This window comes from Pygocentrus nattereri, chromosome 8, assembly GCF_015220715.1.
Source record: "Pygocentrus nattereri isolate fPygNat1 chromosome 8, fPygNat1.pri, whole genome shotgun sequence".
Classification (NCBI taxonomy): domain Eukaryota; kingdom Metazoa; phylum Chordata; class Actinopteri; order Characiformes; family Serrasalmidae; genus Pygocentrus; species Pygocentrus nattereri.
This window is the reverse complement of record NC_051218.1, coordinates 2,792,501-2,810,000: the sequence shown is the minus strand read 5'-3', so window position 1 is coordinate 2,810,000 and position 17,500 is coordinate 2,792,501. Positions and strand designations below refer to the sequence as shown.

At 43.3% G+C, this 17,500-nt stretch overlaps 1 protein-coding gene across 2 annotated transcripts in view; it reads right to left on the bottom strand.

Annotated features, from left to right (window-relative positions):
* Nucleotides 1-17,500, bottom strand: part of nav2b (neuron navigator 2b) — a 128,856-nt gene that overhangs the window by 74,114 nt on the left and 37,242 nt on the right. For both annotated transcript variants that reach the window (XM_037540718.1, XM_037540719.1), the window contains exon 10: nt 14,907-15,242. In XM_037540718.1, coding sequence (XP_037396615.1) covers nt 14,907-15,242 — 336 coding nt within the window. The remainder of the gene's footprint in view (nt 1-14,906; nt 15,243-17,500) is intronic.

Here is a 17,500-nt window from a genome sequence, read left to right as displayed (position 1 = left end):
ACACACACACACACACACACACACACTCACTCAGACATACAGTCAATATATTTATCAGGTTCCTGCTATTTTAGTTTACATTAAAGGGCCCATTTCCTGGAAAATAACAAGTTTTCCACGCTGTTTTGAAAGGCTATGTTTACACAGCAGGTAAAAGTGGCCTAAATCTGATTCTCACCAAATCCAATTTGGCAATTTGGCACAATATTTTTTAAAATGTGGTCTGCATGCGACATCAGTCTGAACAGATCAGCTCCTAAACTGACCCGCATGTGCAAAACAACAGAGCGTCACGCTGCTCGATGTGGCTCATCCAGAGGTAAACAATCATGACTGCCAAGGAACGCCAGTCGCTCCTCAGCTTCATCTTTGCCAGCATCAGAGGAGCCGTCATTAAGCTTCATTGACCGACAGCTGCGTTCATCACCCAGAACATTTTCGAGCTCACTGTAAAAAGGGTACGGTCACTTTTTTGGGCTTGAGTCCTCGGATTCTTTCAACTTTGCTTTCAGACCTTTAACTGCCGTGGGACGCTGTAGCCTCGTTCTTCTACGGCCGCATTCGGTCATTCCTTTCCAAATCTCTTTGAACACAGAGGGTTTTGGGGCAGTCGTGGGCTGGAGGTTAGGGATCCAGCCTTGTGACCGAAAGGTCGCTGGTTCGATCCCCAGAGCCGACAGCACATGACTGAGGTGTCCTTGAGCAAGACACCTAACCCCCAACTGCTCCCCGGGCACTGCGGATTGGGCTGCCCACCGCTCTGGGCAAGTGTACTCAATGCCCCCTAGTGTGTGTGTGTGCTCACTAGTGTGTATGTGGTGTTTCACTTCACAGATGGGTGAAATGCGGAGGTGAAATTTCCCCGTTGTGGGACTATTGAGGGTCGCATAATCTTAATTGGGTCACGTCTAATTTTTTTTAACAGAAACATCACCCCAAATGTTTAAGAGGTCTCAGCAGTGAGAAATTGGATTAAAATTAAAATCACATGAAATCTGGCTGTTCAGAGTCGTGTTGCCTCAGATCGGATAGGTATCGGATTTCAGTACCACATACGAAAGCGTCGTTAATCGGAATTGAAAACATCAGATACAGGTGCGTTTTTGCTCTTCACACTTGCACAAAGATAACACATAAAGAAAAAGACCAGATTCGAGCCACTTCTACCTGCTGTGTGAACAAAGCCAAAGTCGAGTTTGTGTAAACAGCCCATTCTAATTCATCATGGTTGGGATGTATTAACTATGAAAACATTTACACAAGACGCTCAGTATTCAGCAGGTAAGACGCCCATTATTTGAAGCACAATAAAAGGCAGCCTATCAGAACGGACCTCGTTTATGTACATCAGTCTTACAGTAACAAAAGCAGCCTGTTCAATACGAAGAAGTTAAGAGATGTTTCAAAAATGGTTTCGTAAAAACGTAACCATGTCTGTTTTTAGCAAATGAACATAAAACAGAACAATGAACTACAAGAAACCAGAATAATGCAGGCCTTTTAGTTACATTTGTTCCAGCAGTCATGCTCAACACAGATGATAGGCCCAATAAAAGGTTCCATTCTCTACTCTACTGCCTCGAGTTCATCTTCTGACTTCAATGTCCTGTCAATTACACGTACACACACTTTCATGTTTCTTCTTAATTACGACATTCAGCAGATATAATGCCATATAACATGACTTTAAAGCTACGAAAGTTCATAATGGGCTTCCACTATCTGCTTATCAGCAAAAGGATCATAAAAAAGACCAAAAAGGTTTCTTATGAGACAATTAAGCCGCACACCTGTAAGGCACGAAGTCAAAATAAGAGCCCCTCACCTGCTTCATGCAGGCACTCTCTCACCCATGCCCCTGGCTTTCATACGCTGGAATGCAGCCAGCTCTAATAGGAAAGAAACCTCCAGATAAAAGATGTCTCGACAGATACGACAGCATGAGTCAGCTTACATGTCTCCTGTCTCTGATCGAGAACAACCCCAAAATGACTTCGGCAGAGCTTCACCGTCAGGTCCACGGTGACAAGCAGTCATGCGCTTCCCTTTAACATGATAAGATGCAACAATCACATGCTAATGTTTTACTTGAAATGCATGTTTTGTATCATCCAGCCCTGTATGCTGAGGGTGTTGGGAGGAATTAGTCCACAGTTACTGTACAAACACTCCTATTTACTCTGCCTATACACTTGCTCTTATAAAACACTGACTCGTTTTATGCAGTCCAGCTCAGTCTTCTCCTGGGATCCTCACTGCGAATGCTGCTTGCCTTGGCTCAGCAGATTAGGGCGGATTTCGGCGTTCCCATTGAAAGCACACATTAGCCATCGTCCCTTAATCCTTCTGTAATCCCACACCATCAGCAATAAAACATGACAGGACGGTTGCAAAGAGAATGTAGGTTACATGAAGCATGCCCTGACGAAGGTATGGGAAATTCAGGTCAACTGTAAACAAAAAAACAGCATTAAAATCGATTTCTTCTCTGAAGTCTGTCCACTTATCTGTGCAAGTGTGGGCTATTAAGCAAGGCCACGAACTAGACCAGAGATTGGCAACCCAAACGTTAAGAAGCCGTTTTGTCCTTTCAATCAAAATCAAACCATCTTGGGAGCCGCAATGTTTTATGTCCATTTTGCCATCGTAAATATGTCTCAGTGTGTGGTAAAGTTCTAGTATGTGCTATAAATATAATATAACCAAAACACAGACTTACTTCGCTCCCTTCGAGCTTTAGCTCAGCTATAGCGTCTTTTCTCGCATCTCCGGCAGGAAACTTTTGCTCTAAACTGGAATATTTGCCTGTAAAATATCTCTCAACATTTTCATTCAAATTCAGGACAATTTGAACAAAAAGCTGGTAAAAGAGAAGCGACTTCAGCACGGCGAAGTTTGAGTGTTTGGCAGTTGCAGATTAAACGTATCAGGAAAGAAACTGGAGGGATTACAAATGAAAATAATCCAGTAATCTCCAAATTATCCATGTTCATCTTAAATCTCTCTATTTGCTGTTTTGCTAGGCGAGATTTTTGTCTGCGTTGCTATGGTGACCAGCAGTCTGCGCACCAACCTTCAGGGTTAAAGGATGAATTAGTAGTTCCACATTAACTCCAGTGTTTAAGAGCTTTTATAGTTCAAACTGCGTTGAACGATCAGCAGAGCTTTATTTTACTGGAAAGGAGGATTATTTTATTTTTGCTGACCCCTGATTTAGACACTCAAGTATGCCACACAATTACACGGCAGTTCATAAGTAACTGGACAGTGACACGGCTTCAGTCTGCTAAATGATAGATAGATAGATAGATAGATAGATAGATAGATAGATAGATAGATAGATAGATAGATAGATAGGTACTTTATTGATCCCGAGGGAATTTAGGATATGGATATGGATATGATTCTTACACTCTCCACCCCAAACAGACCTGAATTAAACGTAACATTTGTACTTAAACCTCTTACAATCTTAAAGAAAGATGGTTCTTCAAGGTTTCTTTAGTAAAGGCAATCATTCTATTAAGAACAATTTCATGCTTATATTTTTATTTGTATGGTGAAATGGCTTTTCAGAATGATGGAGAATGTGTTGCATTTGGTTCTATATAAAACCTTTTAGAAAACTGTTCTATATAGCAACAAAAAAGGTTTTTTCACAACAGCAGAACCCTTTGTGGTGCTTTATAAAACCATTTTCGGATGGATCCAATGGAGCACAGAGCCAAAAAACTCATTTTTAATACATACTGGCATGACTGTGATACACTATATGGACAAAAGTATTAGGACACCCTTCCTAATTATTCAGTTCAGGTGTTTCAGCCATACCCATTGCTAACAGGGGGATACAATTAAGCACATAGACCTGCAGTCTTGAAAGACACACACTGGCAGTAGAAAGAGTCGTACTGATGAGCTCAGTGACTTTTAACATGGCACTTTTAACAAGGATGCCACCTCTGCCACAAGTCAGTTTGTGAAATTTCTGTCCTGCTAGAGCTGCCCTAGACAACTGTGTTATTATTGTGAAATGGAACAACAGCTTAGCCACGAATCTAGACCATGCAAACTCACAGAGTGGGGCCACCGAGATATGGAAATAATACGGTGCTTTAGGAGCTTCACAAAATGCGTTTCCATGGCCAAACAGCTACACACAAGCCTTAGATCAAAATGCACAATGCCAAGTGTTGGGGGGAGTGGTAAAGCACACCACCACTGGATAAACGTGTTCTGCAGAGTGACGGATTACACTTCTCTTCTGTCAGTCTGATGGACAAGTCTGGGTTTGGCGAATGCCAGTAGATTGCTATATTGTGCCAACTATAAAGTTTGGTGGAGGAGGGATAATGATATGGGGTTGTTTTTCAGGGGTTGGTCTAGACCCCTTAGTTCCAGTGAAGGGGAATATTAATGCTTCAACCGACCACAACATTTTGGACAGTTGTGTGCTTCCAAATTTGTGGGAACAGTCTGGGGAAGAACCTTTTCTGTTCCAGCATGACTGAGCCCCAGTGCACAAAGCAAGGTCCATAAAGACATGGCTGGGTGAGTTTGGTGTGGAAGAACTTGACTGGCCCTCACAGAGCCCAGACCTCAACCCCATCCAACACCTGTGGGATGAACTAGAACAGAGATTGTGATCCACATCCTCTCATCCAACATCAGTGTCTGCTGACCTCACAAATGCTCTTCTGGATGAATGAGCAAAAATTCCTGTTATAGCTGCAAAGGGGGGACCAACTCCATTATAATGCTTATAGTTTATGCTCATAAAAGCTAAAACCCGAGGGTGTCCTGACACTTTTGTCCATATAGTGTACTTCTGGGGCCACTGCATGTGAAAACTAAGCAGCAAAAATTGCCTGAATGATTTGTTCCTCACATGTAACTAAAACCAACACATTTACATATATATCCACAAATTCAGCTACAGCAGTTTAGTCCTGCTCATCTATGTTTAAGTCACAGGGAATGTTTCAGAACAGACTGCATCTTCAATGCTGGGGGCTGTTACCAGACTTTGCTCGTCAAATTCATGACGTAAAATATTTTGGTACTCAAATGACAAAAACGTTAATCAAAAATATAAAAAACAAGAAAATGTAGAATACAGACCCTTTAGTGACTAATATAAAGCAAAGTCAACAGGACTGTGTGTGTTGGGGTGGGGGGCAAAAGAGAGAGAGACAGAAAGAGAGAAGGGAGGAAATATGGTGGTTAATGAGTAAGTTTTTGTGTAATGCGTACATAAAAAAGACAGACAGACAGTGTATTTGTGTGTTTGAAGAAGGCGGGGGGAGGGACAGTGCAGGTAAAGCCGGACAGGACAGTAAATGAACGGTGTAGGAGGATGGTAGGATGGGTGGATTGATGAACTGGTGAATAAGTGGAGGGGCTACAGAGCAGGAATTCAGTGGAAGCTCTAAACAGGTTCTCCACACACCTTTTCAGGGGAAAATACTCAAGAAGGACTCATAAGAAGGGAGGTACTTGCACTGGGCAGACACTGAAACAGATACAGCACACATTAAATTACAATAGTCTAGTGTACACGATATGAAAAATAACCTCATTTAAAACGTTCCATATGTTAATCTTATTGATCTGAGAATAATGTTAATATATACTTTCTGCGTGAACAGTTTCTGTGCAATGTCATCCCAGACATGCATGCACAATTAGGGGGCAAAATGCAACAGAAAGTGGCCCTCTTCACGGACCTATGACAACAATGACAAGTTGTTGACGAGGGTTTAGTTCTCAGTAATTTCTCACCATTACTGAGAATCGGTGCGGTCAAAGCTACCCAGCCTATTCCTCGCTGTCCCTGACCTAGCTTGTAAACTGTGCTCAAACGGATAACGAAGTCATATTTACAAGTGGCAAATTTCAGATTCTAGATGATACATGAATTTGGAAGATGTGACATACACTCACCAGCCACTTTATTAGGTACACCTTGCTAGTGAAAGGTTGGACCCCCTTTTGCCTTCAGAACTGCTTTAATTCTTCGTGGCAGACTTTCAACAAGGTGTTGGAAACGTTCCTCAGAGATTCTGGTTGGTTATTTGAGTTCCTGCTGCCTTTCTATCATCTGGAACCAGTCTGCCCATTCTCCTCTGATCTCTCGCATCAACAAGGCATGTTCGTCCACACAACTGACCGCTCACTGGATGTTTCCTCTTTTTCGGACCGTTCTCTGTAAACCCTAGAGATGGTTGTGCGTGAAAATCCCAGCAGATCAGCAGTTTCTGAAATACTCAGACCAGCCCGTCTGGCACCAACAACCACGCCACGTTCAAAGCCCCTTAAATCCCCTTTCTTCCCCGTTCTGATGCTCGGTCTGCACTTCAGCAAGTCGTCTTGACCACCTCTACACGCTTGAATGCACTGAGTTGCGGCCGTGTGATTGGCTGATTAGCTATTTGTGTTAACAAGCAACTGAACCTAATAAAGTGGCCGGAGAGCGTATAAAGCAACCCTTTATCTTTTATATGAGTGACAAACACTAAACTTGCAGTGAATGTGAAAAAATATGTAACTGACACGCTTCGTTAGATTTATGTGTTTTTTAACACAGCAAAGAAAAAGCAGGACAGTGTTCTCTACGCTGTCACTCTCTGTGTGGTGGGCTTATCTAGAACCAAAGCACTCGAATGCAGTTTAGTGGTATTTACTAGTAACCGTCTTGTATATACAACCTATGAGCACCCAGTCACAGCACTAGCTAAGCAACACTAACAGCACCACGTTGCTCCTGATATTGTCAAATAAGGAAAGGACAGACAGACTCAACAAACACCAAAATCAGGCAAGCTGGGCCAAATTCACAGCACATGTCAGCAAGACATAAAATATTTTGTGCTTTGGACGGCACAACAGCAAACAGCAAAATTCATGGAGACCTGATGACTAGCCGATACTGACAATCAACTATCATTAGTTAATGTTTTCAATAATGTTACATTAATATGTGAATGAAAGCTAATCAAACAGATCCAACTCTGAAATGGCATTTTACTACTGAGGCAAAATCTACAGCGATCACAACAGCTGACTAACATTACGACCTCATGACCGGCCAAGTTGCCAAAGCGGTTTGGACCGCTGGCTGCCTCACCCTGTAATGTGTGTAAACTGAAAACCCGCCTCCAGACACAATTCAAGATTAAAAAGCTTGTTAATTCACTCTGGTACAAATTATGTTCCCAGACAGGAAAAAAAAATAAGCGTAGTGCTTTTTGGCCAACCCAGACCAAGCAAACATTATTTAAAGATTATGTTTAATTATTTTTTGGAAGCGTACCATAATGGTAACAGGCAAAGCTCAAATCATGCTGCACGATATGGACATAAGCCATTTAAATGTCTCATAGACGTTTAGAGATTTACAGCTCAGATCACTTATCACACTGAAACAGAAAACACACCTTTTGTGCCAATGGCTACAATTCCACAGTGACCAGCTCGTTTCCTGCAATTAAGCCATGAGGCTGTGCAGACTGATGCAAGCACTGATAGGCTGACCGGGTCATTTAAAAAACAGCCCTGCCAGGTAGACTGACACCAACAACAAGAGTCATTTTACAGAGGTAAGCAGTGAGAAAGCCCAAACAACATGCCACCTTTATGGTGATCAGCATGATTGATGACAGTCTGTACAGATGCAGCTAATGACTCATCAGGTGTGAGTCAATTAACGGTAAACAGAATTACCGCCTGGTTGAATTGCATAATCCTGGTTCTTAGAGACAGTCCACACCCTAGACTGTGTCTTTGACGCAGAGGAAATTCAGTATTCCTAATCAATACTGTTTAACAGTTAACAGGGAATATTAACTGTGGATCTAGAACTTTTGAGCATGCCAAACACGTCAGAGACCGCCGTAGACATAGAGAGAAAGACTGTAGCTAACAAGGAGGAAAAGCTTAAGCCCCTCCGGTGAGTACTGTGCAAACTGTATGCCTGACCTGCCTCAAACCGTGTCCGGTTGTACGTTTCTGATGGACTCTTATGTGGTTTCTAACAGTGTTTGAGTTACAAAAGGGTTAAAATGAGGCTTCAAGATGACTTTGACTGTGGTGGGGCAGTCGTGGGCTGGAGGTTAGGGAGCTGGCCCTGTGACCGGAAGGTTGCTGGTTCAACCTCCAGCACCGACAGCACATGACTGAGGTGTCCTTGAGCAAGACACCTAACCCCCAACTGTTCCCTGGGCGCCGTGGATAGGGCTGCCCACCGCTCTGGGCAAGTGTGCTCACTGGCCCGTAGTGTGTGTGTCTATTCACTAGTGTGTATGTGGTGTTTCACTTCATGGATGGGTTAAATGGAGACGTGGGATTTCCCCGTTTGTGGGATTAAAAAAGTATCACTCAACTATGTTACATGTTTGGCCACACTTTATATGGATGATCTACAGACACGCATATTATTTGAAAACTTTTTTGGTGATAGTTGATTAACCACAACATTTAAGTGAAGGTTAGGTTTAGAAGTAGGTGAACCTTTTGCCGTAAAGGTAGGGTTCGGTTTAGGGTTAAGGACAGATTTAGGCCCAATCCCATTTCACCCTTCGCCCCACCACTGAGCCCTTGGCTCTCTGTTTTGCGCGCTCATGTCTCGGGGTAGGGTGTCCCAATTTTTGTTGAGATAGAGGGGTGGGGTGAAGTTTTAGGTCTACATGGCCCTCCAAATGGAGGTTTTGTAGCCACACAGTCCAAACAGAGTGTTATCAGAAATAAAGGAAAACCGGTAAGACGGCTGCGCGAGCGATCAAAGAAACACACAAATTTTCTTGGTTAAAAAATTACAATTACTATCAAATTATCTTAGTTTAATGTCCTTTCGGTGTATTATGTTAGTTTTTTTTCATAACAAGCATAAAAAATCACTAATAGCATGATAATATTTCGGTAGCCAGCTAGCTAACTTCCCGTTCCACCTTAAATAATCTAGCAGTGTTGACGCCTGAAGCGCCAGAATGTCACTGCTGCACCAAACAGCCGATTTCTTATGACCAAAGAATTAGGGGGGTGATAATAAACAATTGCCCCCCTCTTTGAAGGCGTCTGATCCCTAAATGTAACTAAAGCCCAGCAGTGAGGAGCTGAACTTCACCCTCTTCTGCTGTCCCTGCAGACGGACAGGGTCGCCCACAGAGCAGCACTGGTAGCTGATAATGAAGTGATGCTCTTTATTATTATTATTATTTGAGGGTCCCATTTCATAAGGCAAGATTTCAAACATTACCCCTTGTAACTCAGTTCAAACAGGTTAGGGTGACAGACGAAAACAAGGGGAAGGGGTAAAAAGACGAAATGGGATTTTGCCTGAATAGAATCATTTTGCATGCAGCTTCAAGTCCAGTTGCATTTAATAGATATTACGTTGAGTGTTAGTCAAAAGAAAAACTGAGCACCTACAAAGCTCCTACAGTGGACCATCCAAATAAAGTGTTGTTGTGTTGTTGCTCATTTTTTATACATAACATTTAACACAGTAATGTCTGTCTAGCATTTTATAGCCGAGTAATGTAGAGATCTCTCTCTCTCTCTCCGATTACGGCAACTCTTAAAATCGGCTTTTTTAATACATGAACCAGTACTGGGCTGTGTGGGAGTCTAACTCAGCCTAGTTACTGAAGGACCTGGTTCAGTGGAAGCCTGGTTGGTCAGTAACACAGCACACTGAAGGGGGTTTATTCATTGGCCCTGACCTGGCAACCCTCCGTCACTTATTTAACGACAGTTCAAAAGGACAGGCAGGCTGAAAGAGTGAGAGTGTTCACTGAGAACCATGTTCACAGAGCTTACTGTTTAGAGGTGCACTGACGAGACGTGACGTGAGAGTGAGACGGTTTCAGACTCATCACGCCAGACACACTCATTTAGCCAAACTAAATCAACCAATTTCCTGAAGTGACTTACTTTTAAACATATCCAACATTTTGTCAGGGTCAGCGTGCCAGACAACAAGCCTTGCTTTAGGCTACACTCGGAAAAAAGATGGGTGTAGGCCCCCGAGTAAGACACCTAACTCCCAACTGCTCCCCATGTGTTGCGGATAGGTCTGCCCACCTCTCTGGGCAAGTGTGCCCCCTAATATGTGTGTTCACTAGTGTGTATGTGGTGTTTCACTGTACGGATGGGTTAAATTACAGAGGTGAAATTTCCCCGTTGTGGGACAAATAAGGGTCTCTTAATCTGAGAAAAAAAAACAAGAACACTCAAAGATCCTTTCACATGATTAAAGGGTTCTTTGTATCATGAAATGGTTTCTCAGACTGATGGAGATCCATCCATCCATCCATCCATCCATCCATCCATCCATTATCTTCTACTTCTCTGGGGTTCGGGTCACGGGGGCAGCATCCTAAACAATGAGGCCCAGACCTCCCTTTCCCCAGCCACTTCCACTAGCTCCCCGGGGGGATTCCGAGCTCTCCCAGGCCAGCTGGGCAATATTGTCATGCCAGCGTGTCTTGGGTCTTCCCAGGGGTCTCCTCCCGGGTGGACTTGCCTGTGACACCTTCCAGGAGGCATCCTAACCAGATGCCCGAACCACCTCAGCTGGCTCCTCTCGACGTGAAGAAGCAGCGGCTCTACTCCGAGTCCCTCACGGATGACCGAACTTCTCACCCTATCTCTAAGGGAGAGTCCAGACACCCTGCGGAGGAAACTCATTTCGGTCGCTTGTATTCGCGATCTCGTTCTTTCGGTCATTACCCAAAGCTCATGACCATAGGTGAGGGTGGGAACGTAGATCGACCGGTAAATCGAGAGCCTTGCCTTATGGCTCAGCTCTTTCTTTACCACAACAGACCGGTAAAGAGCCCACATCACTGCTGACCCAGCACCAATCCGCCTGCCTCCCGCTCCCTTTTACCTTGATGGAGATCGATGCTCCTATATTGAACCTTTCTGATACAATGCCAAACTTATTACAATAGCAGAACTCTTTTTGGTGCTACACAGAACCATTTTCAAAAAAGTTCTACAGGGTGAGTCAAAAGTCACAAAAGTTTTATCTTATTTTATTTTTCATTTTATTATTGACTTTCATCTCCGAGGTCAAACAAATTGTGTATGCTAAGAAAATCCGCAACCAACACCACCATCAGCACCACATCCTGGAGGCTTGTGACAGATAAAAAGGTGTCCTGTGACTTTTGACTCACCCTGTATATAGAACCATCTTCAACACAGCTCTTTCACAATGCAAAGAACCCTTTAGTCATGCAAGGGGTTCTATGTGCGTTCATGGTTCTATCTAGAACCATTTTACTAAAGAATCCTTGAACGACCACCCTTTTAGGAATGTAGTGAAAGTGTAACTCTACCAGAAGGGTCATTTTTTTTATCTTTCTGGTACTAGAACCCAAACAAAGCAAAACCACAATGCGGTTTCTCAGTCCCACATGGTTTTATGCAACTTTGGTAAATTTACTTCCTTTCAAGGAGCTCATACAGCATATCGTTGCTGTCGGAAGAAAACCTTGTATCTCCATTTTTGGCATTTTTCAGTTTTTGACATAATTGGAAAGTGTCAGTTACTCTTTATATTGTTTGTAAATTTTGTGATGAGTGGCCTAAAAGAAACGACCCAAAATGACAAGGGAAAAATTCTGGTTCCATTGACTTCCATTGAAAGTAAAGTATGTTTTTCCTTCTCCTGTAAAGTTACCATTTTGGAGATACGAGGTTTTCTTCCAACAGCAGCGATATATAATCATTATTAATTAATATTCTATCAATTTTGTTTATTCAAATATTAACACTTTTCTCAGCAAATCAACACAAACTAGGCAAATAAATAGATTTTGAAACTGTGTCTTGGGTGCCTAAGACTTTCGCTCAGCTCTGTAGCTACAAAGAAAGACGTTAAGCACCAAGGATCCTGATGCTGCATCAGTGTCTGTTTATTCCTGTGCGTAAGAATGAAAGTAATTCAATGTGTGTACTTGCAGATGGAGACATGCAGGAGAGAGCAAATATATTAGTGACAGAGCTCTTTGATACGGAGCTGATCGGAGAGGGAGCGCTACCCAGTTATGAGCACGCACACTTGCACCTCGTCCAGGTACGACAGATTACTCTAGATAATATTAACCCTTAGAACGGGCAAAAATCTAGCTGACCTCTAGTCTTCATAACTTCAGCACGGTTTATGGTATCAGCATCATGCCTACTCTGATCATACACACTCACACGTGGTTCATCAAGGGTCCTTTAAAAAATGTTTTTTCCTTCTCCTGTAAAGTTACTATTTTGGAGATGCAAGGTTTTCTTCCGGCAGCAGCGATATGCATAATCTCAGAGGATGTCAACGACATTAAATTTCACATATTTCATAAATTAACAAATTTTTTAAGGGGTTACAATAACCTACACACTCTCAGAAATGATGGTTATTCAAGCATTCATTAGTAAAGAAATGGTTCTACCACAATCTACCCTGATTAAAGGGTTCTTTGCATCGTGAAAGGGTTCCTTGGACCGCTGGAGAGTGTGATGTTTATGGTTCTATGTAGAATCTTTTTGAAAAAGGTTCTATATAACATCAAAAAGGGCCTCTTCTACTCTTCCGCTGTCAATCTTGTAATAATAAAAGACAGGTACTGCCAGGAGAGGATGTCAGTGGGATTGTGTCCACTAATGTCTGTGCCGTAGACGTGCATATCAGTCTCAACATGTCCAAATGCTGCATTATTTCCACTGTAATTATGACTACGTTTTCCTTTGAGAAAGAACGGGTTCACTAGGTTTATTCTCTCCTGCTTTATGCCCTCTGTACTCATCTCTGAGGATCCAGCCAAGAATATTTCCCATGACCCTTGACATGTGCCTTAAAACCACACGCTAGTGTTCCTATGCCCAAAAGACTTGAGTCTAATTCACACACAGGCAAAACTGACATCCACCAATCAACAGCCAACACACAGCTATTAAGACTTTGTCAGGTGACAAATGAATAAGAATCAGATGCAGCCAAGCCTGAACTCATTTGAATGTATGAATATATGGTCCTAATTCCCCAGCTAGCAGCCACCGTTTCGGCTGAAAGTCATCAGGAGTTCAGGACTGTACCCACATCCCAAACAAGGCTGTGTTTCGGTGCGGCCCAAGACGAGGCCAACAGTTCATGCGCATGTATAATTTATGATTTTGGAGCTGCCATAAGCCGCTAGGATTCATAAGCAAGGTATTCAGGGCTTAGAACATGTGAGTGGTTCCTGGCAGGGCTCCCAGCGAAACAAATGAAAAACAAAGCGCACAAACAAAGCTGGCGTGCATGTTGCATGATTATACGCTGAAGGGCTGAGGCTGGCTGCTCACGGCACAGGCTGCCCGGGACGGATCAAACCACCACACACATACACACACACACACACATACACTCTGTTTCACTTCCTCACTGAAAGCAACAATAAGCACAGTGTCCGATTCAAAGTTCACACAGTCTATTAACCCTTAGAAGTTGCATTTATCACCAGTGATATCAAAAGCATGAATTGTAAGGGTATATGAATTATTTCCTGCTTGTAACTCATTGAAACAAGCAGAAAGAATCTGTAGAAAGTGCAGATCCTATAAATAGATGATAAAGAGATGATTTAATACGATTTGAGTTTGATGAAATCTTACTGCTGTGTGTAAAGTTTTGCTTTGTTGAAAGAAAATCCATCCTTTACATGTTAAGCTCTTGCCACTGTTTGCCATCTAAACTAATTCAAACTCAAACACGTTGATATGGAGGGAGATTCACTCGAAAGAGGCCCCGAATATTCCGTAATAACTCTCGTTAGGATGAAGCAATCTGAACGAAACAACGTGCAATATGCTCCTCAGGACATGGAGCTTCAAACAAGCCGTGACGTAGGTGCCGGACAGCCATTCATACATTTGGCAGAAAACGGAGATCACTTCCAGCATCACATGTACTGTAATCGATTACACATCCGTCAAGGTATGTAACGTACTTTTTTGTTCAAATTGCTTCATCCTAATGGGAGCTGCAACAGAATATTCGGGGCCTCTTTCGAGTGAATCTCCTTGTATAAAGTAAATCAAATGTAAATGCAATTCATTTTAAGCATTTATATAACTTTCTTCACATTTAGATAGTAACTCTAGACTTCTTAGAGTTATGAAAATAAATAGCATTATGGATAATGAAGGCTTGTGATGAACAATGAAGTGGGCAGGAGTGATGAGCAGAATGAATATCTGTAGTTTTTTCATGTTACTGCATTTGTAACCCCACAGGAAAAAAAAAATCTCAGTAATTTTAATGTGAATTTAGTTTTAGTTTCTACATTTTATAACCATTTATTGTCGTAAGTAGCAGCATTGGCAGAACTGCATCTCTAGTGAGCAGTGCAGTGGTCCACCAGGACTGGGACTGAGAACATTGGCCTGGATATTTATAATGCAGTAAATCTCAATCCTGAAGTTAAAACTGCACTTCAGAATTGAGATTGTGCTTCCTGTCCTATAGCACACCTGATGCAACCAACAGACTGATTAACAAGCCTTTCCTGAAGTGAACTGGGTGTGTTAGGGCAGGAAAAAATCAACATGCAGGGCGAACACTGCAGGAGCAGAACTGAGAACCACTCGTCAGTATGTGGAAACTAAAGAGTGCCACCTAGAGGCTGCCAGGAAGCAGTGCCAGCCTGGATTACAGTGTCATGGATCAAAACAAAATACAGAATGTATTAATCCAAAGGAAAACACTTCCCTCTCATTGTCCCTCTCATTCCCTCTCATTGTCATTATAATTTAAGGCACACATTCCGTCCTAAGACCACTGTTGTACCTCTGAAGGTGCATTTACACTACTTGATGAACACAAAGTACCTGCTTTCAGCTGTGTGTGTAATTTGACACATATGTGCACTCACCCGCTGGTGGCGCTGCCTGTCCTCACACTCTTGCCCAGGACATCTCCATCGCTCATATACCCTGTAGCATCCACAGCAATACCCTCCAGGTCCTCCACCTTGTTGGAAACTTTCAGGTCACAAAGGTCAGCGGCATTGGTGGAGTTTTTCTGCCGGAAGCGGCCATTATGCTGCCCGTATCCAGTCCCTAACGAGGGGGCATCGCCCGCCTGAAGACGAGGGCTGGATGAGCCCAGGCGCCACGGTAATGTTGAAGCGGGACGGGGGCTAAGAGCCAGCAGGCCCCTTGTGTTGATCTCTGTGGTTACGCAGGTGTCAAAAGTCGTTTCCAGGGTGCTGGAGGAGAGAAATCAGACAGAGATGACAACAGCTAATGAGAAGTACACCCTAACAGTGTGAGCTCTCATGTATTTACCAAATAAACATTACTGATTGTGCAACTCTAAATTTAGGAGATTTGCGCTACAATTACAAGTTAACCGAGGTTTTGTCAGCAGTGTTGAAGCTTGCAACAGTAACTACGAAAGGATGCATTTGTGGATGTAGCATGTGTGGAGTTGTACAGAGGGGAGGGGGGGGGGTCTTCCTAGCCTGCTTCAGATGTGGAATACTTTGGCTTGAGTTTAATATTGAGTTTTTATGCACTTAAACAACCCAGGAAGGGACCATTTCCATTGTAAAAACTTGAATTGAACCATATCCACTTCCTAACTTTTGTATTGTATAAAGCATCCTGGTCAAGTGACACAAGGGTCAATCAAGGGTGGGCAAATGCAACTCACTAAAGAAAGAAGAATCAAACAATCCAGCCAGAAAATGGGCCTCGGGCATTTTCTGCCCCTTGTGAATGACTGAGAGAGCGAGAAAGAGAGAGAGGGAGAGAGAGAAAGGAGAGAGAGAGGGAGAGAGAGAGATAGTAAGGAGAGAGAGAGAGAGAGAGAGAGAGAGAGAGAGAGAGAGAGAGAGAGAGAGAGAGAGAGCACCAAAGAGGGCTGACAGTGTTTCCTGGCTCAAAGGAGCACCCCACCAGGCCAGGGTTTCAGTTTCTTTCTTTAATTGACTTGGGAATCAAGATCAAGCTTTTAATTCCGGGTTTCACAGACAGTAGGGGGTTCACTAGCCAATTTCACGCCTCCCCTGCACAGTCCAAACGCCTGAGACACACTACAGCACACAACTACAGCAAAGACGAAAAAAGGCAACAACAGCCTTTCAACAACTGCTCTTAATGTCAATCAAAATGACCTCCTGCCAGCTGTTCACGTTTCAGACTCTTCGCAAATGCCCCGTGATAAACCGGTTCACACAGTTGCCACAATAGGCCACATTCTCAGGCCTGTGCTGTGATTACACTGCCTGCTCATAATTAAAGTCATGTTTTATTTCTGCCCTGCTGAACTGAAGTCGCTGGCAGACAGCGGGACAAAAGCTGGCACAGAGTGCTTACTCTTCCAAGAGTCCACTAGGGGAATCAGTAATAATGGACACAATGACTTTTGGCTGTTTATCAACTGATACACAAAGCTAAACATGAGGCAAAGTTTGCTCATCCAAAGTTTCTTCTGAATCAGGGGTATTAATAAGGAGACTGTCCACCCCTTCAGTAACAGCTTCTACTCTTCTGGGAAGGCTGCTTTTCACTAGATGTTGGAACAATGCTGCGAGGATTTGGTTGGTTAGTGTAGTGGGTAACACCTCTGCCTTCTACACTGTAGACTGGGGTTCAATCCCCACCTAGGAAAACACCCTACACTATACCAATAAGAGTCCTTGGGCAAGACTCCTAACACCGCATTGGCCTACCTGTGTAAAATGATCAAATTGTAAGTCGCTCTGGATAAGAGCGTCAGCCAAATGCCATAAATGTAAATGATTGCATTTAGCCATACGGACACTAGGGAGGTCACTGGACGTTGGATGATCAGTTCTGCGCCACCATGACTCTACCAAACGTTATTGGAAGGTTACTGCCTCCACACGGCTCCACAGCCCAATACTAGGCGCAGTAGGTGATACCCCACTAGCTATCACCTGGCATCGAGCATGGTGGCCTTTTAAAAAAAAATTCCATATGTTCATTAGTTTGTTTAGCCACTATATCAAAGATCCATATAACATCAATACAGCGGTACAAACTTCACCCACAACAATCCCCCCCACCGATCCCCAGCAGTGCTTACAGGGGAAGGAGAAAACAAACAGAAAAAGAGTCCAAACAATCCAAAACAGTCACCCAATAGAGGCTGTCAAATGTAGTTATGTTATAACTGAAGTTTGGGGGAGGAGCATGCCTGAAACCCCTCCTTCTTCCAATCCAACGCTCTATAAATTCACATCCTTACCTTCCATCCCTGTGACGAAGTGTTCACAATCCCCACTGCCACCCCATCTCCTCCCTGTTCCTCAGTCCTGCATCAGTCCTGCTACAACTACGAGGGGGTCTGGGCTTCTACCTACTGACAGAAGCCGCCCAGAACTCCAGTTCTCAGAGTTCTCCCCCTCCCTCAATCAGTCTTCCCCCATACTACCACCACCATGTTGTTCTCTCCAGTATTTCAGTATTTCTCCCCACCACCAAATCTCCCCACTATTTC